This window comes from Sus scrofa, chromosome 5 (genome assembly GCF_000003025.6).
Source record: "Sus scrofa isolate TJ Tabasco breed Duroc chromosome 5, Sscrofa11.1, whole genome shotgun sequence".
Taxonomy (NCBI): Eukaryota; Metazoa; Chordata; class Mammalia; order Artiodactyla; family Suidae; genus Sus; species Sus scrofa.
The window spans coordinates 92,990,652-93,014,459 of NC_010447.5; the positions used below are offsets into that span (position 1 = coordinate 92,990,652).

The window sequence follows — 23,808 nt, forward strand, 5'->3', positions numbered from 1 at the left end:
AATAAGTGGGCAAGTATAAGGATTTGTGTAGTGGGAGGAAGCAGGCAGTGGAAGAAGGTGTCTTACAGAATTCATAACTCTCACATCCTTGTAAATCTGAACCAAGGCAAGCAAACGTTTCTTCCAGCAGCCATCTTCAAGCAGCCAGTATAAATGCAAAAATTTTTAGCCTGTTTCTTCTCCAGTGGTTCTCATATTGTGCTCTCTGAACTGATAGCATCACTATCCCCTGAGAATTTGTTAGAAAAGCAGATTATGGAGCCTACTCTAATCCTCTTCAGCCTCTGGAGGTGGGGCCCTAGCAGTCTGTATTTTAGCAAGTCCTCTAGGCACTCTTGATGGGTATTGAACTAGGAGAAACGTATACCGTGATTTGCAAACAGCACTGTAAGGATTTCATCGCTAAAGATCAATCGCACTTGCAAGTAATCATTTCTAGTTCCTCATCACCAAGCCGTCATTAGATGTGGGGCATCTGGGGCGGGAGAGAGGTTGAGTGGGTCACACAGAACTTAGGCTTGAATGCCAGACAGGGATGAGCAGTACGACTGTGCTTTCACCCTATAGGTTTCGATGTCGTGGCTCGATGCCTAGTTAAACAAGTAAACGTAGCCGCACAACGTAGAAAGGATTGGGTGGAGGAGCTGATGGACTGAGAGCGAGGCTCTCGAGGGTAGGGATGATCATTTGCCTAGGGCACCTGAAGCTGAGGAGGAAAGGGGCTCTCTGTGGGCTTTTCGGAGGAAGCGTTGACTCTCTTAACTCCCTGGAGCTGGGGTGGACCCACTCACAGATGAGTTAAGAGCTCAAGCCCAGATGGTGGAGATAATGATAGTTGGGGGAGGGAGCTTTCTAATTAGGGGAAAATATGAATCCAGCGGTAGGCGTGTTGACTTTGAGGTGAGAGTTTAAAGGACACATGTTGAGAAGGAAGCGTTGAGAGTTCATGTTGAGGTGGTTTAGAGGAGAACTTTAACGTGCATCTGTCCCCTGATATCTGCAGGGCATTGGTTCTAGGACCCAACCCCACTCCCAGGACCCCCCAATCCACAGACGCTAGGTCTCTTACTGTCGACTCTCTGTCTGTGGGCTCCACATTCACGGATTCAACAGCCCATATTGTGAAGTAAATGAAAGTGATGCATTCACCAGTTTTTGACACTCTTAGTGAATGTCTGCCATGAGTGTGGCACAGTTCTAGGTTCTCAGGATGTAGAAATGGACAAACCTATGCCTGGTGTTCATAGCTCATATTATAGGTGGAGGGAGACAACAAACAAATAAATAAACAAGATACTTTCAGGTCATACCAAGGGCCAGCAAAGAAAATAGAGTAACAGTCAAGAGGGACTACAGGTTAGAGAATATCTTTGGAGAGCTGGTCAGGGAAGACCCAGGGTGGTGACATGCGCCAGAAACCATGGTGTGAGATAGTGTTAGGAAGTGAAAAGACGCTGCCACCACAGAGTGGCCAAGGAGGACTGTAGGGAAGCATGTGAGAAGGTTCGTTGTGCTCTTTCCCCTTTCAGGAGCTGGTCTAGAGGAAGGATTTGGAGAAACGGAACAGTCTATTTGAAGGAACATGGGCTTGGAGACGTCCCAGCTTACTCACATCAGGCATTTGCTAACTGTGTAGAAACGCCTCGAGTTTGCTGAGGCTTAGAGCAAGGAGTAATAATACCTCATGGGATTAAACTGTGGTGATTAAATGAGAGAATGAATTTAAAGCAACTAACGTAGTGCTTGGAACCTAAAGCACTTAATGATAACTATTAATTATACTGATACATCATGCGAAACACAGTTTGATTTAATAGTGGTGAAATCTAATGTCTCTTGATATACAATTGTATTTAGAAGCTATACTTAGACCTTTTATCATGCAAAGCCTTTTAAGGGCCTGAGACCACAGTAAAAAATATTTTTGCAACCAAATAATGTACTGTGATTAGCCGCCTTTAGAAGGTATGTTCATGCGCATAACACTGTCAGATGGATTTTACTGACGTTAAAATTTCCTTCTTACAGATGTGTACATCTCATGACTGAGAGGAAGAAACTAGTCATGGGTCAGAGGCCAAGATACTTCCCTGGGAAATGCTGCTGATGCTGCTTGACGAAGTCAAACAATGAGTGTTTGGTTTAAGAAAGATTTTCATATTTAAAAGATTTTCATCTTGGAAATACTGTCAAGTGAAAATTAGAGTCTTTTGGGAAACATTTTCCTCCTGATAAATTATACTTGTGATGGGCGACATGGCAAACAACTCGGTTGCCTATGGTGGAGTGAAAAACTCCTTGAAGGAGGCCAATCATGACGGAGACTTTGGAATTACCCTCGCGGAGCTGCGCGCTCTCATGGAGCTCAGGTCGACGGACGCGTTGCGAAAAATACAGGAAAGCTACGGCGACGTCTATGGAATCTGCACCAGGTTAAAAACATCTCCCGTGGAAGGTGCGTTTTACGCCACTCGTTCTTCATACATTGTACAGTAAATGCTGTAATTCGCTCGTGAATAAGCATGTTTAGATTGTCTTGGCTGTTGTTTGGTTGTCATATTTTTTGTAAAACAAGATGGACTAGCTCTCAGATTGGTACAAAGTGACTTGAAATCAAGAACAATGTTGCAAATTAATTTATACATTTCAAGTTGGTGAGAGGAAATACTTTATCCTCTGGCACACATTACTGCTTGTTTACAATAGCACGGTATTCTTGTTTATAATTTGCACAAGGAACCAGGCTTGGTAGTTCACGGGGGTTTCAGTGGAAATGAACCCTGTTTGCTATCCTTCATTGTGCCAGCCGACTAAAAAGGGTGAGCTGTTGCCAATGAAAACCCAGTGTTTTTTTTTTTTTAAACCTAGACTTTAACAATGAGTGCAGAAGGTACCAGACAAGGGGGGTAGATCAGATGGCAATTTTTATTTATCAGACATTTCCTTTGATTAAAAATAGCTTTCAGTCTTAGAATTATATTGTTTGCCTGTGTTCAGAGAAGCCTTTGGTTCACAGTTCTTGATTCTATTAGTAAATCTCTTTTTGAGAATCAGAAAAACATTCATTATAAGTTCGTTGTTATGATCTTTGAAATGGTTTGAAAGGGTGACCTTTTTTGTACCTTGATCATGTTGAATATAAAAGTCAGGTTAGGAAGTTTGGGGAAGGCATTTCTGAAATTGCAAAGGAGGCGGGAAGGGTACCTGAGGATGAATGTTTGGTGAATATAAATTATTTGGATAAGGGGATGAAGTAATATTAATGTTAAAGTTTAAGAGATGCTGGTGTTTATCCCAAAGCCAGTTCTAGAGAAATCATGCTTCACTGTTTTTCTTAACATTTTTCCTGAAACATTGTATGCTATGCCTCTGCTTATGATAAATTTTAAGGTCATAGCAAAAAGTTATTTCCAAAGTTGTTAAAAAATTCTATTTTATTTATTTATTTTTTGCTTTTTAGGGCTGCATCCGCAGCATATGGAGGTTCCCAGGCTAGGGGTCAAATCAGAGCTGCAGCTGCTGGCCTCACACAGGCTCAGCAACTGGGGATTTGAGCCTCACCTGTGACATACACCCCAGCTCACAGCAACGCTGGATCCTTAACCCACTGAGCGAGGCCAGGGATTGAACCCACAACCTCATGGTTACTATTTGGATTCATTTCCGCTCTGCCACAACAGGAACTCTGAAAGTTGTTAAAAATTTTTTAAATCACACTTAAAGATTGTTTGAAACCTTCATATAATTCTGTGTGGATTGCTCATTGTTTTGATGGTAGATAGGCACCTTAATTTTTCTGAGGTGGCATGATCTTGAGGAGGCTGATGGTGATATTCAGATGAATCCTAAAAGGGCTTCCTCAGAGCACCTGCATTATGTTGTTGTTTTTCTATAAAGTCTTGCAGTTTGTCTGGATCTTTTCCTCTAGTCAGAAACACTAGAATCATGGACTAGTCAGTTATATCTTAAATACGCTAGACCATTTTAGGAGCTGGGGCCTCTGCTGCTTAAATTCAGGGAACAGGAGCAGACCCATGGACTTGAACAGATGTAATTTGACAAAATTTGGAGCTTATTCATTATGCAGATCTACTTTAAAATATTAGCTAACTTTCTATTATAACTTGAGAGATTTACACATTAATATGCTTTTCTCAGTTGGTAGATTCATCAATTCAGCCATATGTATGTGTACTACATTTAATCTAGGATCTAATTGTTGGGTGTTTCGAGATCACCAAGTTGATGGGAAACATTAATATTAAAAAACAAACCCTCAATAGAACAACATAGCTTGTTTATAACAGCAATATTGAACTTCACTTCAAAGCCTGCACTTCACTGCACTTCCCCCAACCATGTCTTCCTATTTCCCTGCTGTTAGTTAATCAGAAGTGTTCCCTTGTCATCACTGAGAAACCCTCCATGCTATGTTCTCATGTTTAATGGGTGCGATTTCTCTTTCATTTGCATTGCGGTTCCTTTTGTGCTGTTATTTTGGGCAGTACTCCTGAGGTTGATTTTGGTTTCATTAGTGACTGAAAATTTTAGTTAACTGAAAATTTTAGTTAACTGAAAATTTTGTACCTAGTACCATAGTTTTTAAAGTTTGGCAAGGGGAGGGGATAGCTATGTACCTCTTTTACCACCTGGTGGAAATCGTGGCCAATCTCTAGAAATAATCACCTAACACTTAAAATTATATGTGTAACATTGCTGCTTTGTGTTACAAGTGTATGCCATCTCCCCCTCTTTGATTAGAAGCTTCTTGCTCATCTTCTTCCTAGTATTGTAAATTTACTTTCTGTCAAAATTTTTCTTTTTTTGCTTTTTTTTTTTTTTAAAGAGACACACCTGTGGCATGTGGAGGTTCCCAGGGTAGGGGTCAAATCCGAGCTGTAGCCGCCGGCCTACACCACAGCCACAGCAACGCAGGATCTGAGCCGCATCTGCAACCTACACCACAGCTCACAGCCACACTGGATCCTTCACCCACTGAGCAAGGCCAGGGATCAAACCCACAACCTCATGGTTCCTAGACGGATTCGTTTCCACTGCACCACGACGGGAACTCCCTCTGTCAAAATTTGTACAAACTCTTGTCTTTCCTGTTCATATGTAGTTTGTCATTTTGAATTATTCTTCTAAAGAACGTGAAAAAATATTAAAAGCTTTTTTCTGTGTTTATAATTCTTATAAGAATAAATAAAACAGCGGTGACCATCACAGGAATGTCATTTCCAAAGAAATAGTTCTGGTTTAATATAGAAATAATTCACTCAGAAAGCTAACGGTAACTAGGCAAATTATAACAATTGACTCCTCACTGGGAGTAGTCGGCCAGGAGTTGGCATGCCCAAATAAAAGGATCTAGATGATAAGGAGCCTTTTGTTAGTACAACCTGCTAATAGTCTGGCAAGTGAGATAAAAGTGATTTTTCAAAGTACCTGAATTTTAGTTAGATAAAACTGAAGTTTATCTGACCCTTTATTTCCTTCCTTCATTATTTCATTCTTTGACATAGACAATCTTTCATCAGATTTAGGTTGTTAATTATCATATATTTTATATACATCCTTAAAAAATAATTAGTGTTGGCAGTTGTAATTTTGGGTGATTTTAAGTATGTAGTTAAGTTACATCCCAGTTACAGAGAAGGTGTTCCCGTTGTGGCTCAGTGGTTAACGAACCCAACTATTATCCAGGAGGATGCAGGTTTGATCCTGGGCCTCGCTCAGTGGGTTAAGGATCCGGCGTTGCCGGGAGCTGTGGTGTAGATCTCAGACATGGCTCGGATCCTGCATTGCTGTGGCTGTGGTGTAGGCCCGTGGCTGCAGGTCTGATTTGACCCCCAGCCTGGGAACCTCCATACGTTAAGGGTGAGGCCCTAGAAAAGAAAAAAAAAAAAAGGCTAAGAATATGTGTGTTCTAGAATTGCTGAGATACTGTCTCCTAACTGGCACTTTCCTAGGCTCTGAGCATATACATCTATGAAAGAAACAAAACTGCCTGCCGTGTTTTCACATGGGGGAGACAAGTTCACAGGACACGTTAAATGAGATGTGTTAGTGATACATGCCTATGAGAGAAATGAGTGGGAAAGGGAAATCCGAGGTATTGGGGTGGTGGGATTAGATTGCTCTCAAGGGAAATCCCAGGTATTGGGGTGGTGGGATTAGATTGCTCTCAAGGGAAATCCGAGGTATTAGGGTGGTGGGATTAAATTGCTCTCAAGTCTGGAGGAACAATTCAAGGTGTTTCTTAAGAACAACAACAAAAATGCTAAGTAACACTGATTAGAGATCAGTAATTAACACAGACAGATGTTAACTTATTTTATCCTCACAACAGCCTCATCCTATTTTCACAGCCAAAGAACCCACAGCGCAGAAAGGTTAAGTGATTTACCCAACATCTCACAGCTTATAAGCCCAGAGCAGGGATTCAAACCTAGACATTCCAGCTACAGAGAACGTGCTTTTTAACTACTGTCATGCATTGCCTGTTACAAAAATTCATCTCACTCAGCTTGCAAAAGAGTTGAGATATTGAGAAAGAAGTTCCTATGTTCTCTCTTTGCAGTAGTGTTTTTGTGATGGCAGGAATCACACGGGGGGAGAGGGGGGCAGGGGGAATGGGTGTTTCAGTTTCCGTTTAGCAGCCAGTCTTTAAAATATGCCCTACTCAGGAAGTTGTATTTGTGTTTCCTCATTTGGCCTTCTAATTTCTTGCTTGTTTTCTAGCACACTAGTCCTTTACCTTGATTTGAAGCATTCCGTACATGTACTGATCAACAGGAGGTGTTTTGAACCAAATGGGATTTTCATATGAAAAGGTTTCTAGTGGTTCTGATTAATTACCTTTACTCTTAAAAGAATCAGAACTATACACTGCAGGGTTGGCTGGAATGGCGACTTGTTGCTTCATATGTTTCGTTTTATCAGAGAGCAAACAGAATAGGCCTCAGAATCCAAGAATGTACTTTTATGCCAAAATAACCTTATGATAGCCTCACTATGTAAAATGGCCATCACAGATTTTCTTCTGTATGGTTTTCTAATTAACTTTCTTATTTCTGTTCTAAACTATATTTTTTGATCTTTTTCTTTTTATACTCGCTCTTCATTATCTTTTCCATCTTAATATGTTCCCATGCTATCTGTATTGTATTTTCTATTGGATGCTGACTAAGAATGCAGATCTCTAGCCCTCGTATCATGCCTCTTAGTCGTGGAACTGTATTAAGCATAAACACTAAAGACAGGTGTCCTGAGTGGTATCTGTTAGAGGTGTAACTTCAGTGGATTTGTAAAGGGCCTGGAAACGAATGAGACACTAGGCTATTTAAGTGCTAGTTGTTAAAATTAGGTAGAAAAGGGGAACCAAAAGGAAGTAAGGAAACAGTGGTAGGAGAGAAACAGAAGTCGCCTGTGGTAGGAAGCAGGGTAGAGTCAACAGCAGTTGTCCCTGGCTGACGAATGTTTCCAAAAGGTTTCAGATGGGAGTTTATATTTGCACTTGCTGGTAGTAAGGCTGTTGGTAATGGTGTGCTTTGGCCATGTCTTCATGGGGTAATATCATTAGACTGACAGTCACACATGGAAATACATGCTTAACTCTAAAGAAATGGGCCTTTTGCCCAGGATAAATCATTATTGACTCATAAATCATCACAGTGCAAGAACACTGTAATGCCCGGACGTATGTGTCTGGCCACACAGGTTGGCACAGCCTTTTCAGGCATTTGACCAGGATTTTCTTGGCCGGAGTGTGCCAGCCATGTATTTTTTAATACTTATAAACAGTTCCTAATGAGGGTTTTTTGTTGATGATCCTGTGTGACCTTGTTCTAGAAAGTTTTCTCCTGCTATAATAGAGAATTATACATTTAATTTAATACCTGCTCAGGTCACCAGTTTTCACTGCTTATGAATTTTTTGAAAATAATTGTAATACTACTTTTCAAACTTTCTAGCATGTGTATGATCTTTTAAAGTGGTATTTGATCTAGCCTGCAGTAGCATGGCTTTAGTTTTTTTCAAGTTCGGTGTTCTGAGTTCGAAAGACATATTTCCGTCTCAAAGCATTCTCTTCTGCTTTCATGACGTCACACTCTGAGGGTCTGCTCTCCTCCTGTCTGACCATTTTCATCAGCCTCCCGTGCTTTCCTTTAGACGTCGGCAGGCCCTGGGTTCCTTTCTCTTCATCTCCGCCTTCTCCCTGGGTGATGCCTCCGCTTCTGAGACCTCACATCTGACTCTGACATCTGTGGCTCCAGTCCAGGCTTTTCTCCCAGGTTTGGGGCCTGAAAGCTCAGTGGCTTTTAGACAACTTCATTTTCTCAGCCTCTCCAAAGCATCCTTTCCTTTTCCCTCTTCCAGGGGCCCTGTCTTTCACCTTGGTAGGTGGTCTTGACTCTGATAGGAATCTTTGGCCTATTCTCACGCCCTGGGTCCATACGACATGGAAATTCTAACGCCTGTCTCTGAACTCAAGGGTATCTGCTTCTCTGCCTCCCCACCACCCTGGTTGAGGTCACTGTCTTTCTCTTGCATAATTCAGGTAACAGCATACTAACTGGTGTCTTTTCCTGTCTCCCTTCACTCTGTCTGTCACTCTCCTGCTTAGAGGCGGCCGTGGTTTCGCACGGCCCTTAGACGGAACTCTGGACTTCTCACCAGGTGAGCACATCTCTTCGGGGTCTGGCTCATGCTTACCTCTCTCATCTCTTCTTTCCAACTCTCCTGCTCAGTGTTTTGAGGCATAGCTAAATTTTCAGTTTTCCTAACTACTTTTGTGCCACGCTCACTCTTGTTTCTGATCCTGCTACAAACTGATCTCTCACCCAAAACACTCTGCCTCACCCTTCCTGGGACTTGATCTCTTGCTCGTTCCTGAGATCTCAAGTTTGCTGTCTTAGGAGTCCCTTACCCGCCCCAGCTCCCTAAATGTGGATTCTCGCTCCCTTTGTTGACTTCCATGGACATGCTCACCACCCACCATTACACCCAACACGCTGGGTTGTGACCCGCTGATGACGTGTCAGTCTGCCCCACCAAATGAGTTCCTTGAAGGCAGGTGCCAGAGAAGGGCATCCTCTCTGACTCATTTCCCTTTGTATGCTTATGCCTGTCACCATATGCGGCCCCTGGTTGGCATTCAGGGGCGAAGGCCTAGGTTTGACTTTAGACAGTGACTCTTACATTTGGGAGGGAGTCACGTCCTGTTTTGAAATTGAGCATCGGATCAGAGTGTTAGTCTGTTTTTCAAGAAGAATGCACACAAACACACATTTTCACGTACTTTCTTGCTGTGCATGTTTTCCTGTGGCCCCTACTCAAAGAACTCAGGCTTGCTGCTCCCACCAGCACTGCCCCCCCCGCCCCGAGACTGACATTGCAAGTACAGAAGTTGGTAAGACTCTAGGATGTGCTGTGCGGCAGCCAAGATTTTCACTTAAACTGCGTGCTTCTCTAATCTGGTGCTCTCCCCTCTTGATTTCCTAAATTAAGACATGATTTTATTAGCCCCAGCAGTTGGAGTGCTACGTTTTTTGGTGAAACATCAAGCTATGGGTAGAATTTGCATTTTACCCCATGATGTGTCCCTTTCAAATGTAAAGACAATTCTCTTGAACCACTCATCTATTTATAGAATGGTGGATCCAGACCCTAAAAGCAGATGTTCTGAGGCCGCTTTTGATGGTTTTTGAATGTTTTATTTTTGGGAGGCTAACTGGGCCACAAAGAGATCAATGCCACACATGCCCTTGGCCTCACTGCTACTGCACTACAGCCAAGTGAGCCCGCAGGACTAGGCAGAAGGTTTCTCATTATATTTATTCATTAGCTATTCATAATGATTAGATACCACATATCCTCTCTTTTTAAAACTAGGGCCGTGTAGTCTCATTACCAGGTCCAGCAGCTTACCTTTCTCTTCGGTCTAGACTTTGCTTTCTCCCTCCTCGCAGTGGAAGCCGCTTCCTACACTCACGCCCTGGATTTCGTTTCCTCTGGCTTTGCTCTGGGTTAATTAGCCTGTGTCTCCGGTATCAGCATTATGGTCCTTTCTAGTTGATCATTGCCATCGCTAAATAATTTGCCTTAATATCTGTCATACGTCTTTTAAAAAATCTTTTTCGTGCCATACCCACGGCGTTTGGAATTCCCAGGGTAAGGATCTAATCAGAGCTGCTGGCCTACACCACAGCAGCACAGGATCCAAGCCGCATTTGCGACCTCCACCTGCAGTTCCCGGCACCAGATCCCCGACCCACCGAGCCAGGACAGGGATGGAACCCGCATCCTCGTGGATATTAGTTGCGTTTGCTACTGCTGAGTCACAAGGGGAACTCCCAAGACCCCCCACATTTTTTTTTTTATTTTCCCACTGTACAGCAAGGGGTGCCCCCCACATTTTAAGTCATCTTTTTCCTGCTTCATTTTTCACTTTTGCTGCTTTATTTCTCTACCGTGCATCACACTCCTGGAAGAAGTTATCTCTACTCATGGTTTCCACTTAACTCGTGCCCGTTCTCTGTCCAGTCCTTTCCAATCACACTTTCTTGCATACGGCTCTGAAAGGTGCCTTAGCAAGACCACTGGCCTCCATCTAGCGAAAGCCAGGCGCCCATTTTCTGTCTTCATTTTACTCCACCTTTGTAACACCGTTTGCTATAATCAGCCACATCATCTTTTTAAAGCTCTGCAGTACTGCACAAACGTGTGTGTATGTGTGTGTGTCAGCACTTCTTCTCCGTTGCTTTTGGTGTTCTAAGAACCCTAGCCGCCCGTCCCATGTTGGAGTGCTCCAAGGCTCTCGCCTCAGCCCTGCTTTCTTCTTGTCCACTTACTTTAGCTTTTTAGGAGCTCTTGTTAAGTCCACAGCTCCAGAATCGTCTGTATATTGAGGACTCTCTGGATCCGATCTCTCCCTGAGATCTCAATATGGATAACCAGCTGTTTACTAGACATTACCACGTGTTTGTTTAATGGGCATCTCATGCTTAAATCCGTAAGGCAGAACCCTTAGCTCCTGCCTGCCTTTTTCCACCCAGTTCTGGAGTTCCCAAAGCCTGCTCTATCTTGGTATGTGTCTCTGTCATCCATCCATGTAAATGCACAAACAAAAATGAGTCTAGGTGTCATTCTTTTTTTCGTCTTTTTAGGGCTGCGCCATGTCACAGGGAGTTTCCCAGGCTAGGGATCGAATCGGAACTGCAGCTGCTGGCCGCTGCCACAGCCACAGCAGTGCCAGGTCCGAGCCACCTCCGAGATCGTCCGCAGCTTGCAGCAACTCAGATCCTTTCACTCACTGAGTGGGGCCTGGGATCGAACCCAAATCCTCATGGATACTGGCTGGGTTCTTAACCCAGAGAGCCATAATGGAAACTCCTCGGTGTCATTCTTGATCCCTTTTTTTTTCATCCACATCCAGTCCTTCAGCAAGTTCTGTATATCTCCTTGCAAGATCACCTGGCAGATTCAGTGACTGCCTGCATTTCTGAGACCCAGGGGCAAACCACCACCATCTCTTACCTGTACTGAAACGGCCTCTCACTGATCTTTTCCTCCTCTCTTGCCCACTTCAATTTACCTTCACAAGTATATTTACTTATTTTATTTATTTATTTATTTATTTATTTATTTATTTGGCTTTTTTTGTCTTTTTAGGTCCGCACCCTCAACATATGGAGGTTCCCAGGCTAGGGGGTCTAATCGGAGCTGTAGCCACTGGCCTACGCCACAGCCACAGCAACGCCAGATCTGAGCCACATCTGCGACCTACACCACCGCTCACAGCAACGCCAGATCCTTAACCCACTGAGCAAGGCCAGGGATCGAACCCGCAGCCTCATGGCTCCTAGTTGGATTCGTTAACCACTGAGCCACGATGGGAACAACCTTCACACAGTTTAAATGAGATTAGTTATCACTACCCTGCTATAAAGCCTTCTAGTGGTTTCCATGGCACTTAGCATAAATGCCAGTCCTCTCTCCATATTATTTTAATTGTCTCTTTGTCTCCCTCCAGTATAACAGAAGCTCGCTGAATGTAGGACTTACTCATACTGGCTTCTCAGCAATTAGGACATTACCTGAGAGTAGAAGATATTTAGTAAATATCTGTGAGGGGAGCAGACAATTGTTGCAAAACTCGTAACTTCATTCTATTTAGATTATGTAAGTTTACTCTTTTAAATTTATAGAAATCACTTGTCCCCAAAATGGAGTTAAAACCTGCAGTGTTCAGTTTTTAACTTATCTTCCCCCTCAACTGAACTGTTGCCTGTAGCTTATGATTTTCATACTTTTTGTACCTTCTCCTTTGGTCTTCCCAGACGATCCAAGTTACACCAATAAATATTAACAGTCTCCTTCAACCCCCAAAGGGGTCAGGTGACTTGCACAAGATTTCAGTAGGTGACTTAGAACCTAGGCCTTCCAATTCCTACACCATCAACTTTAGTGGTGTAGTGACCTAAGTGGGTGCTCATATGTGTGGTGGGAGCATAGGAGAGTTAGGATAGCCTTTGAATCAGCTGCGTTTTTACTTCCCACATTCCCTCCAACATACATTTTTAAGCTGTCTTTAGCTCTGTGGCTATTCTCTTCAGCATTCACCTAAAATATTGGCCCCTGTTACAACCACTGTAAGTTAAGGTTTAATCAATTATTTTTGCAGTTCAGCGGTGCCATTTAAAACTTAGGTGTTATGTGTAACTAATGGTAGACTCTATTAAGTGCGAGTTAAACAGAACCAGTATCTTCAAAGGTATTTCTTCAAAAAAATTGCAGACTCACACAGGGCGGGATAACAGTTTTTTATGTTGTTATAAGGGCATTAATATATAAGAACAGACCTACCCACGATCTAATATCATCCTTTCATAGAAGAAAGAATATTTAATTTGAAAAGCAGTAAGCGTATGATTCCTGAACATCTCAAGGTATAGTTGTTTAAAACAAATACATTTTGTTTTGTGGAGTGCCTCGCTACACTGATGCCCACAGCCCCCGTGTAAAGCACAGACCGCTTAACAATTTGCAGCCAGGACTGCTGGGGTGCATTGCTCTCACCTGGGGGAACAGTGTGTGGATGCTAAGTTTGCAGGTTTCCTCTCACACTGCCTTTCCCCTAATCACAGTCAGTGCAGTCCTTCCCTGCCCTTCTTGCCTTTGACTCTGTCTCAAAGCCTCAGGCTCTGTGGAAGCTTTCACTTGATGACTTTTTTCATCAGAAATCTAAGACACTTTCCGACCTGCCCACTGTGGACTTGACTTTCTTACAGTTATTAGAGAAAACATTCGCTGGAAGCTTTTGGGCACCCTTAACAAGGAAATAATAAATTTTAAAACATAGTAAATAATGACTTTAAAATCTGTGTATTCATTGCTCATTGCTAATTCTAGCAATGAACTTCCTTTGTTTTCTTTTTTTTTGTTTGTTTGTTTTTGTTTTTTTTGTCTTTTTGCTATTTCTTGGGCCACTCCCGCGGCATATGGAGGTTCCCAGGCTAGGGGTTGAATCAGAGCTGTAGCCACCAGCCTACGCCAGAGCCACAGCAACGCGGAATCTGAGCCGTGTCTGCAACCTACACCACAGCTCACGGCAACGCCGGATCGTTAACCCACTGAGCAAGGGCAGGGACTGAACCCACAACCTCATGGTTCCTAGCCGGATTCGTTAACCACTGCGCCACGACGGGAACTCCTGTTTTCTTTTTTATTCTCTGCCTGCCTCCACATCCAGAGTAGTAGCTAAAATACATAAAGCCAAGAGTTTTCCAGTTATCGGCTGTTTTCTTGTCTTGCTCCTTTGCTGTTCTCTTAGAATGAGTGCTTGCCAAAAAATGGAGTTGACGTTAAATTAATTATAAATTTAAGTTTATAATGATAAAAGTTGTCACCCTGGTAACTCTGTCTCCTTCTTCAGTGTTCTTAAACTAGGGGGAAAATGTCATTTGTCACTGCTGTCTGTGTTTTCATACCCCCACAATCACGGAAATGCGTACTTATGCTGTGTTAGCTAGGTCAGATCTGTCTAGGCTTGATGGGATTAAATTAAAGGAGGCCTTGCTTGCTGGGGTGAAGGAGAGGCAGATATGATCATCCCTAGCTCTCTTCACCTCTTCCTTCCTATCTGATTCCCGGTCCAAGCAGTACTGTGTCCTCCACTGTACCTTTTCCCTTACAGTGACAGTCATCCAACAGCAGTACCTATTTCTTCAATTAGAAATAAAGCCTGGGAGTTCCCATCGTGGCACAGTGGTTAACGAATCCGACTAGGAACCATGAGGTGGTGGGTTCGGTCCCTTTGCCGTGAGCTGTGGTGTCGGTCGCAGACACGGCTCGGATCCCGCGTTGCTGTGGCTCTGGCCTGGGCTGGTGTCTAGAGCTCCGTCCGATTCGACCCCTAGCCTGGGAACCTCCATGTGCCGTGGGAGCGGCCCAAGAAATAACAAAAAAAAAGACAAAAAAAAAAGAAAAGAAATCCTGAAGGCAAAACTTTAGGGAAAGGTTCTCCTAAGTCTCTTGGGGTTTTTTGTTGTTGCTGTTGTTGTTGTTGTTGTTTGTGACCTACCATCTTTTTTCTTTTTTTTTTTTTTATTGTAATCAATTGTTATTTCCCCAATACATTTTTTTTCCCCACTCTACAGCATGGTGACCCAGTTACCCATATATGTATACAGTCTTTTTTCTCACATGATCATGCTCCATCATAAGTGACGAGACATAGTTCCCAGTGCTACACAGCAGGATCTCATTCTTTGATCAGTTGAAATAGACCTTTAGAGGAGAAATTTTAGAACTTGTGACAGATGAACTTTTCATTGTTCTAAAGCAAACAAGTGAAAATAAAAAAAATTTGCACCTATTAAAGTTAACCAGTATGCAATAAGTATATCAAATAAATGTCTTGATATAATTCCCCACTTGGTGAGGGAAAATTTCTTAAGGTCAGGGAAATGTTTAATTCCAGTGTAAAACCATCAGAGTCACATCATTTTTGGTCTCTAGCAATCTACAAGTTGGTATAAGATAGCATAATCAAAAACCAGCAGTTTTCAGAGTTCCCACTGTAGTGCAACGGGATCAAGAGTGTCTCTGCAACCACAGGGACACAGGTTTGATCCCCAGCCCAGGGCAGTGGGTTAAGGATCTGGCATTGCTGCAGCTGTGGCGTAGGTCACAATTCCAGCTCAGCTTCGATCCTTGGCCCAGGAAGTCCATGTGCCACAGGGTAGCCAAAAAAGAAAAAACAAAAACCCCAGAAGTTTGGGAAAGTGGAAATTCTTAATTCAACCTTGTATCATCACTTACTTACAATGTTTTTTTAAAGAATTGCACATGTTTTTTGATTATTTAAATTTTTTACACTTAGTCTCTGACTCATAAGAATAAAACGTTTTGATGGGGTCTTACGAATTGTGTCTAAATGCAGCGAAGCTGAAGTGTAAAAAATGAATGTGTTTTGAATAAAATATTTTCCTTTGTAAGTAGTAAAACTGTTCACTGAAATTTATTTCTTTTTATTAGGTTTAAGTGGAAACCCAGCAGATATAGAAAGAAGAGAAGCAGTATTTGGAAAGAATTTTATACCTCCTAAAAAGCCAAAAACCTTTCTTCAGTTAGTATGGGAAGCATTACAAGATGTCACTTTAATTATATTAGAAATTGCAGCCATAGTATCATTGGGCCTTTCTTTTTACCAACCTCCAGAAGGGGATAATGCACGTAAGTAAATTGGGAGGAAAAAAAGGCTTTTCATGTGTGTTGCTAAGTTTGGCTCATTTCCTTACTCATTTGCTTGCTTGATACACAGTAACGGTAGTGGGCCAGCATTTATTGACTGTTTGCTACATGCTGGATGTCATTCTAATAGAGCTTCTAATCGTCCTTTAAACATGTGACCTCAGATATTTACCTGCCAGTAACCCTGTGAGATAGATAGTGTCACTTCCATTTTCTCAGCGAGACCCAGAGGTTATGCATCCTCTGTATCTGGCAAGGAGCTGAGCCAGGTATATGATATGAGTCAGCATGGCTTTGAAGTTCTTTAGAACACTATTGTGACATAATTAGTTTTTTTAAACTTTATTTTTACTGGGAAGTATAGTTGATGTACAGTGTTGTGTCCATTTCTGCTGTACAGCAGAGTGACCCAGTCCCTCGTAGGCACCCATTCTCTGTCTCATGGTGTTTTCCATCAGGTTCTGTCCCAGGAGAGTGGACATGGTTCCCTGTGCTGTACCGTAGGCCCTCGTTGCTTATCTGTTCTAAATGTGACCTTTTACATATGCCAACCCCACACTCCCTATCCATTCCTAATTTGTTGTGAATTTGGGGTTTTTTTAATATTTTGGAAAATCGTTATGAATGCAAAATTTTATTCTCTTCCCCAATCTATTCCTTTTCAAGTTCTTAAAATGTGGTTATAGTTTGTTGTTATATACATGATTTGGATAATTTCCTTGCCATCTTAGAAATGCTGATGTTACAAAGTATCCTGCCAAATGGAAAAACAGAGAGTGGTAACTCTGCTTTAACCTATAGCTACAAATGATTTCGTTTTTCTCCAGCCTTTCTGTGTCCTTCATATCTCTTTTAAATTTCTTCTTCTTTTCCTTTAAAACAAATTATTTAAATATGGCTATTACTGATAGTACATTCTTTAACTACAAGGAGATCTAGTTTGGGCTTTGTCACTGTATTGAAGTAGCTATATTGTGAACCAATAGTATTTTGTGTATCAGAAGAGTGATTCACCAAAATATTCTTTTGTTTGTGAAAGCTTCATTCTTCTGCTTTTGTTTTTTTTTTTTTTCCTGGTCTTTTTTTTTTGGTCTTTTTAGGACCGCACCTGCGGCATATGGAGGTTCCCAGGCCAAGGGTCTAAACGGAGCTGTTGCTGCCAGCCTGTGCTGCAGCCACAGCACCACCAGATCCTTAACCCACTGAGCGAGGCCTGGGCTCAAACCTGCAACCTCATACTTCCTAGTCGGATTCATTTCCGCTGCACCATGACGGGAACTCCTCTTCTGCCTTTCACGTTATGAAGAGTTTAATAAATATTTACTAACTATAAAAGTTGGTTTAGGTAGTCATTTAGAGTAGTTCTTTCAAAGGTGTGCCTGGAGCACATGTGAGAGAGAACTTGGGGCGGCAGGGGAGAGAGAGTCACAGAGTAAGTGAGTTTATCTGAGGCTGAAGTCATTGTAGATCAGGGGTTCTCAGGGCGGCTCTGTCAACATTTTGCACTAGAACATTCCTTGTCGCCTTGTTTATTGGCTCACTTCTCCGGGTGAGGCAGCCAGAGGTCTCCAGACGTTGCCAGGTATCCTATAAGGGGGCAGTTTTGCCCCCAGTTGAGAGTCAGTGGTGTAGATAAGAAAGAACTTAGGCGATGTTCGTGTCGATATGGAGCCAAATTATTTTTTAAACTTTTATTTGTTAAGTAAATGGTACATTTCTCGCTGTAGGAAAAGTAGGAGGAGAAATGACAATTCGTAGGAAATCAGAGTCCCTGATAATCCCACGTTTTAGAGATTGCTGCTATACCATCTTGATATACATCCTTCAAGATTTTTTAAACATTTTTGTGTCTGAGTCTGTGGTGCCCATGGACGTGTGTGTGCACAAGTGGGTAGGTGTGAGGATGCATGTCTCTTATCTGCAAAGGAAGGTCACACCATGTGTAGCATCCCACAGCCACGTTCTTCACTGGTTAGTGTTCCCAGCTATCACTATAGAATCCTGGGGATCGGTATTCTAGACTTGAGTTAGCAGATGATTAAAAACTTTTGACTTCTAACATTTTTTTCCCAAGACTATCAGAAAACTGGAGAAATATATTTTTCAATGGGAATGGATTTTTTTTTTCTTTTTTTTTAAACAGAATCTGGGCAGATCTTCTTGGGATTCAGACTGCTGCATTTGTAGGACGTAGTGACAGGCCTTTTTTCAGATTTGCTTAAGGAGATACCTGGTATTAGAGCCAACTGAGAAGATAATCTAGAGTCGTCCGTGTCTTAAGACCTTTTAAAGAGACTCAGAATCTTCCAGAAGGTGTTAATAGATCATGTAAAGATATTTCTGCTCCGTGGTAAAAGTTATTTAGTGTTTAAACTTCAAAAAATAATAATAATAATTAGTGTATTTCGTGTATCTTTTCATCCTGTTATATGTTAAACCCTAAGAAGTAATAATTTGCTTAAAAGGAAACCCATTCGTTATAAATCTATAGTTATAGAAATCCAAATCATCAGTTTTTTAGTTGTACTGTTTGGGGGGAAAACGAGCACTATCACCCACATGTGAATAAATCTGTAGTCACTGTATTCAATTACTGGTTCTCAAACTCTGGTCTCAGAGTCCTTTTATACTCTCAAAGTATTGAGAACTCCAGAGAACTTTTGATGATGTGAGTTACAGCTGTAGATATATGTTGTATTCTACATTAAAGCTGAGAAATTTAAAAATAGCAGTGCATTTAAAAATAATATATGTTATTATAAAGTAATATAACTATGATTAGTTATTAAGGAGCTTTAAAATGGAATAATGAAGAGTAATGTTTCTCACTGTCTCTCATTAATGTCTAGCTTAGTTGAAAAGCACTGGATTCTCATCTGCTTCTCTGTTCATTGTATCATATTAGCACATCTAATGGAATCTTTGGAAAATTTCACTATTGCTTGTGAAATGTGAAGCACATAGCATCTTAGTATTATAAAAATAGTTTTGGCCTTGAGGATCCCCCTGGAGTTCCTAGATTATACTTTGAGAACTGGTTTTTTATACTGTTGATACATACACTTGATACACCACCCAGGAATCACATAGGGGATTTTAGAAGGGAATATTTGCCCTGTGATAGAGAGCATAGGTTGAATTTAAATGATGCGTATCTCATGCGAATATATTTACAAGGGAACGCCTTTAGTAAGACTGATTTTTATTGCTGTATTTACTCATGGACTTTACTGAAAATATTATGAAATAATTTTTTACCGTCTATGTAACTGGTAAAGTTCAGTCCTTTCCTAACTTTGATTTGGGGATTACTTTATTTTCCACCTGAGCTCCCTTAAAAATTTGTAACGGTCATTGGTAGGAAAAGGATTTGGTTTCTAGAAATATTTTACTACCTTCTGTTTCAGGATCATTCTAACTCGATCTGTGTAATATAAAGTAGAACTATATATGAATATAACGTTATGTAATGTGTCTATTTTTAAACATACACAGAAATAGAAAGATTAAAAAGATGAAATAAAGCTTTAAATTTTGATTCTTAGTTCTAGTAGCCATAAAACATCATTGAGGGCATGATTGAATATACATTGTTATGTTTTATAATCTTGATTTAGCCTGATTTGGGTCTAAGTTTGTTTTCTTTCAGAACTTGGTTTTAAAATCTCTCATAACTGGAAAAAACTCACAATATTAGGTAAATTCAAGTGGAAGATTTTAGTGTATTCACTCAGTCACGTTACTTACTTTCACTTCCCTCCACCAGTTACGTAAGTTTTTGTTGAAATATGACTGGTAAATTTCTTTTTTCTATTTTTTAAATTTTTTCCAGTTGTCCTCAGCTTTATTTTTTATTTTATTTTATTTTTATTTTTTGTCTTTTTAGGGTCAGAGCCGCAGCATATGGAGGTTCCCAGGCTAGGAGTCAAATCAGAGCTGTAGCCACCAGCCTAGGCCACAGCCACGGCAATGCCACATCCTTAACCCACTGAGCGAGGCCAGGGATCGAGCCTGCATCCTCATGGATGCTAGTTGGGTTCGTTACTGCTGAGCCACAATGGGAACTCCACGACTAGTAAATTTCAGTCTTTCTCACTCACTGTTACAAAGTATTGAATTTTTTTATTTTTAACCAATGATAGCAAAACCCACTGTGGTGGCTTCATTTGGGAGATAGTATTTTGTCACTGCTTCCAGGATGGCAAAAGTGATCAACGTTAGTATTTCAGCCTTCATCTGCTCTTGAGTTCAGACTGACTTTCTCTAATCCAGAGAGCAAGTCCGTGATCTTCTGGGCAGGGGAGAGGTAAGGAGAAGCTGTCTTTGCTGCTTCTGCTGTTTAAAATAATGTAAAACTGTAGATTTGCTTAACTGGTTATTGAATGCAATAGTACATAGTTATTTCTTCAGCTTGAGAATAATTAAAATAGAAGTTTTAGCGAGTTCCCATTGTGGTTAAATGTGTTAAGAACCCGACATAGTGACCGTGAGCATGCAGGTTCAATCCCTGACCTTGCTCAGTGGGTTAAGGATCTGGCATTGCCTCAAGCTGTGGCATAGGTTGCAGATGCAGCCTGGATCCCCTGTTGCCATGGCTGTGGTGTAGGCTGACAGAACAGCTCTGATTTTGGCCCCTGGCCCAGGAACATCCATATGCTGCAGGTGCGGGCGTAAAAATTAAAAAAAAAAAAAAAAAAAAAAAGCAGCAGCAGCAGCTTAATACTTGGATGGCAGGGCCGGCGTTCCAGTGGATCATCTTGCCCCCTCCTTTGGAGAACATGCCTTGTACGTATAAACCATTGGTGGCTGAATCCCACTCATGTTCCGGGGATATTTTTTGTGATTGTTCACATCACCCCTTCCATTTCACCCACAATTGATTTTTCTCCAGTTTCTGTCTTCTCTCCCTTCATCTGTCCCACATGCCTCCTCTGGATTAATCCCTATTCAGCATCCTTGCATCTCATATTCCCTCTTCAGTTCGTGCTCACTGTTCTGGAATATGCTTTAATCATTTCTATTGCCGTTGATTTATTCATTCTTTTCTTGCGAATAATCCTTGTCCTTGCTCTGCGTGTCCTAAGAGAACCATTGGGCTTTCAGAGATTTTATTTTAGCTCCACACCCAGAAAGAAAGAACTTTACCTACAAACACATGCCTTCGTGTGAATTTATGTATAAGCAAACGAAGCTTTCAAAAAACAGTACTTACCTTTATTGCCTGTATATCCTTTCTATTTCATTTTAGTTCATTTTTCAAAATTCTGGTCATGGACCACTAATTGGTTTAGAGTCACAAATAGATTATAGCCAAGGTCCAAAAAGCACTGTCCCGTTGTCCTTTCTTCACCACCATTGACCTTGCAGTTTTGAGGGGTTCCCCCACCCCCGTCTTTTTCTAAACTCTTTTCTGCCCTAGAGTCTTTGTGCTGATTTTCCCCTCTCCTTGGAGTCTTCTTCCCTTAAATCTGTGTGTCTGGTTCCCTTACATCATTTGGCTCCTGGCTCAGATACCGTGGGCACCTCTGAGCAGTCATCGCTGTGTACCCAACCACAGCCCTCTTTTCCCACTTCTTAGCACATTACTGTGTTTTATTTTCTTCGTGGCATGTACAGTATCTGAGATCCACCATTTGTGTTTTATTCTATGAATTCTTCATATACCATCCACACCTACCAAACTGAGATGGGTTCCCTGAGCTGCAAGAACTAAGGTGTCATGGTCACCGTTACAGCCTTAGTTTCGAAAACAATGTCTGGCACCTTAGGTGCTCAAATAGTTGAGTTAATACATAGCACTTTGCTTAAAGTTTTATGTTACAAAAGCCAAGCTTTTCTCATACTCCCGTAATACTGATGTAGCAAATAAGCTGGATACATGGTTAGCACAACATACGTACCTTTGCATTTATGACTTGGCTACTCTATGTCGAATGTAGTAGCCCTAAGCAGTGGTTGCGTGTGAAGGATGTCTCAGCCCCTGCTCTGCCTTCTTGGCAAGTGGCTTCTCATTTAATCCTCACAGCAGCTCTGGGGTAAGTGGTGGTGTCCCGATTTGATAGATGAAGAAACTGAGTCTCCAAAATAAGTAACTCTCCTTAGAGTCAAGACTGTGCCTTCGCCAGGGTCCTCGCTCCTCCCTGGTACCCTCGACGGCCTCGCTGCCCTCGGGATGGGACGCTTGAGAGGCAGGGAACTTGAAAGGAACATCAACGTTTTGAAATGCTTCGTGTCCACCAAGGTGTTTAGAGCTGTCGGCAGAATGAGTGGGGCATACACGCGTCATGATTCTCTGTCTTTTGCCGTCAGTTCAGAATCTCTTTCGATGAGCATTTTCTTTCTTTGCGCATAGTTTGTGGAGAAGTCTCTGTCGGGGAGGAAGAAGGTGAAGGTGAAACTGGTTGGATTGAAGGTGCTGCGATCCTGCTGTCGGTGGTGTGCGTGGTCTTGGTCACCGCCTTCAATGACTGGAGTAAGGAGAAGCAGTTCCGAGGCTTGCAGAGTCGAATTGAGCAGGAGCAGAAGTTCACGGTCATCAGGGGCGGGCAGGTCATTCAGATCCCTGTGGCCGACATTACTGTTGGCGATATCGCTCAGGTGAAGTACGGTGAGTAGACAGGGCGCTTTGCCTTCGGGTCGTGTGAGGTGATTGTCTTCTGTCCACAGGTCAGCATGTCGTTGTTTTCTTCTAGGTGATCTTCTCCCGGCGGATGGAATCCTCATTCAAGGCAATGATCTTAAAATTGATGAGAGCTCGTTGACTGGGGAATCCGATCATGTTAAGAAGTCTTTAGATAAGGACCCCTTACTCTTATCAGGTATCGATTTCTTCTATGTACCTTTGAACTTTTTCCTCCTCCACCACTGTCTACCACTTGACCAGTTTCCCTGAGAGCCAGTAATTCGAAAAGGATTCTGTATTTTATGTTAGTTTCTACCCTTGTAATCCCTAGAGACTTTCTTTTGTAAGTTGGCAGAGACATTAGAGATCCTTAAATCCAGAGCTGTGTTTTACAAATGAGGAACCCGAGTCAAAAAAAGACCTTAGAGTCAATGTTAGTTAACGTTAGCATACTGATAAAAGTTAAAGTGTAAGCCGAATGATCTCTGTTGAATTGTTCTGTTTTTCTGTGTTGACATGTATTTTTAAGACTTGTGAGGAAATATAAAATTAAGGAATGATCTTGTATTTATTTGATTATTTATGTTGGTCTTTTGTCTTTTTAGGGCTGTACCTGCAGCATATGGAGGTTCTAATTGGAATTGTAGCCACCGGCCACAGCCAGAGCCACAGCAACGCCAGATCCGAGCCGTGTCTGCGACCTACACCACAGCTCACGGCAACGCCGGATCCTTAACCCACTGAGCAAGGCCAGGGATCGAACCCGCAACCTCATGGTTCCTCTTCGGATTCATTTCTGCTGCACCATGACAGAAACTCCCTGATCATGTATTTAAAACAAATTATTGAGTTCTCTGTGGTGGTCTGCAAAGGACAGGGTTTAAAAAAAAAAAAAAAAAAAAAAAAAAACAGAAATATAAAATCCTTAAAGTTTACTTAAACTCACTCCCTCATTTAACTACTGAGGAATGAGTATGAGACTTTAATTACCTAAGATGATGTACTTAATAAGTGGGTCCAGGATAGCACCCAGTCTGTTGGACAAGGCCGCATGTGCACGTGGTTAGGACATTCTGAGAATGGAAAAGAGAACTCCTCTGAAAAGGAGTTGCTCAGGCGGTTAAGGATCTGGCATTGCCATGAGCTGTGGTGTAGGTCACAGATGCGGCTCAGCTCTGGCATTGCTGTGGTTCTGGCGTATGCCGGCAGCTGCGATTTCCAGTTCTCCCCCTAGCCCGGGAACTTCCATATGCTGTGCGTGCAGCCCTAAGAAGAAAAAAGAAAAATAAGGGAGGGGTGGGTGTCTGCTCAGGAGACTTCTGTAACAGCTAGATGCTACGGTAATTGCAAATTAAATGGAAGGGGTGATAAAAAAAATTGCAAGCCACCTTCTAAAATGCAGCATGAAAAGAAACCAGATTACCGCA

At 41.9% G+C, this 23,808-nt stretch overlaps 1 protein-coding gene across 9 annotated transcripts in view; it reads left to right on the plus strand.

Moving 5' to 3' along the window:
- The window catches only part of ATP2B1 (ATPase plasma membrane Ca2+ transporting 1), a 125,719-nt gene that overhangs the window by 54,964 nt on the left and 46,947 nt on the right, over positions 1 to 23,808 (plus strand). For 7 of the 9 annotated variants that reach the window (XR_002343820.1, XM_021091178.1, XM_021091176.1 and 4 more), the window contains 4 exon segments: positions 2,029 to 2,455; positions 15,544 to 15,741; positions 22,112 to 22,366; positions 22,452 to 22,577. Coding sequence is in view for 8 of the 9 variants with exons in the window: in XM_021091178.1 (XP_020946837.1) it covers positions 2,248 to 2,455; positions 15,544 to 15,741; positions 22,112 to 22,366; positions 22,452 to 22,577 (787 nt within the window). In the remaining variant the exon portion in view is untranslated. 9 annotated transcript variants of the gene reach the window in all.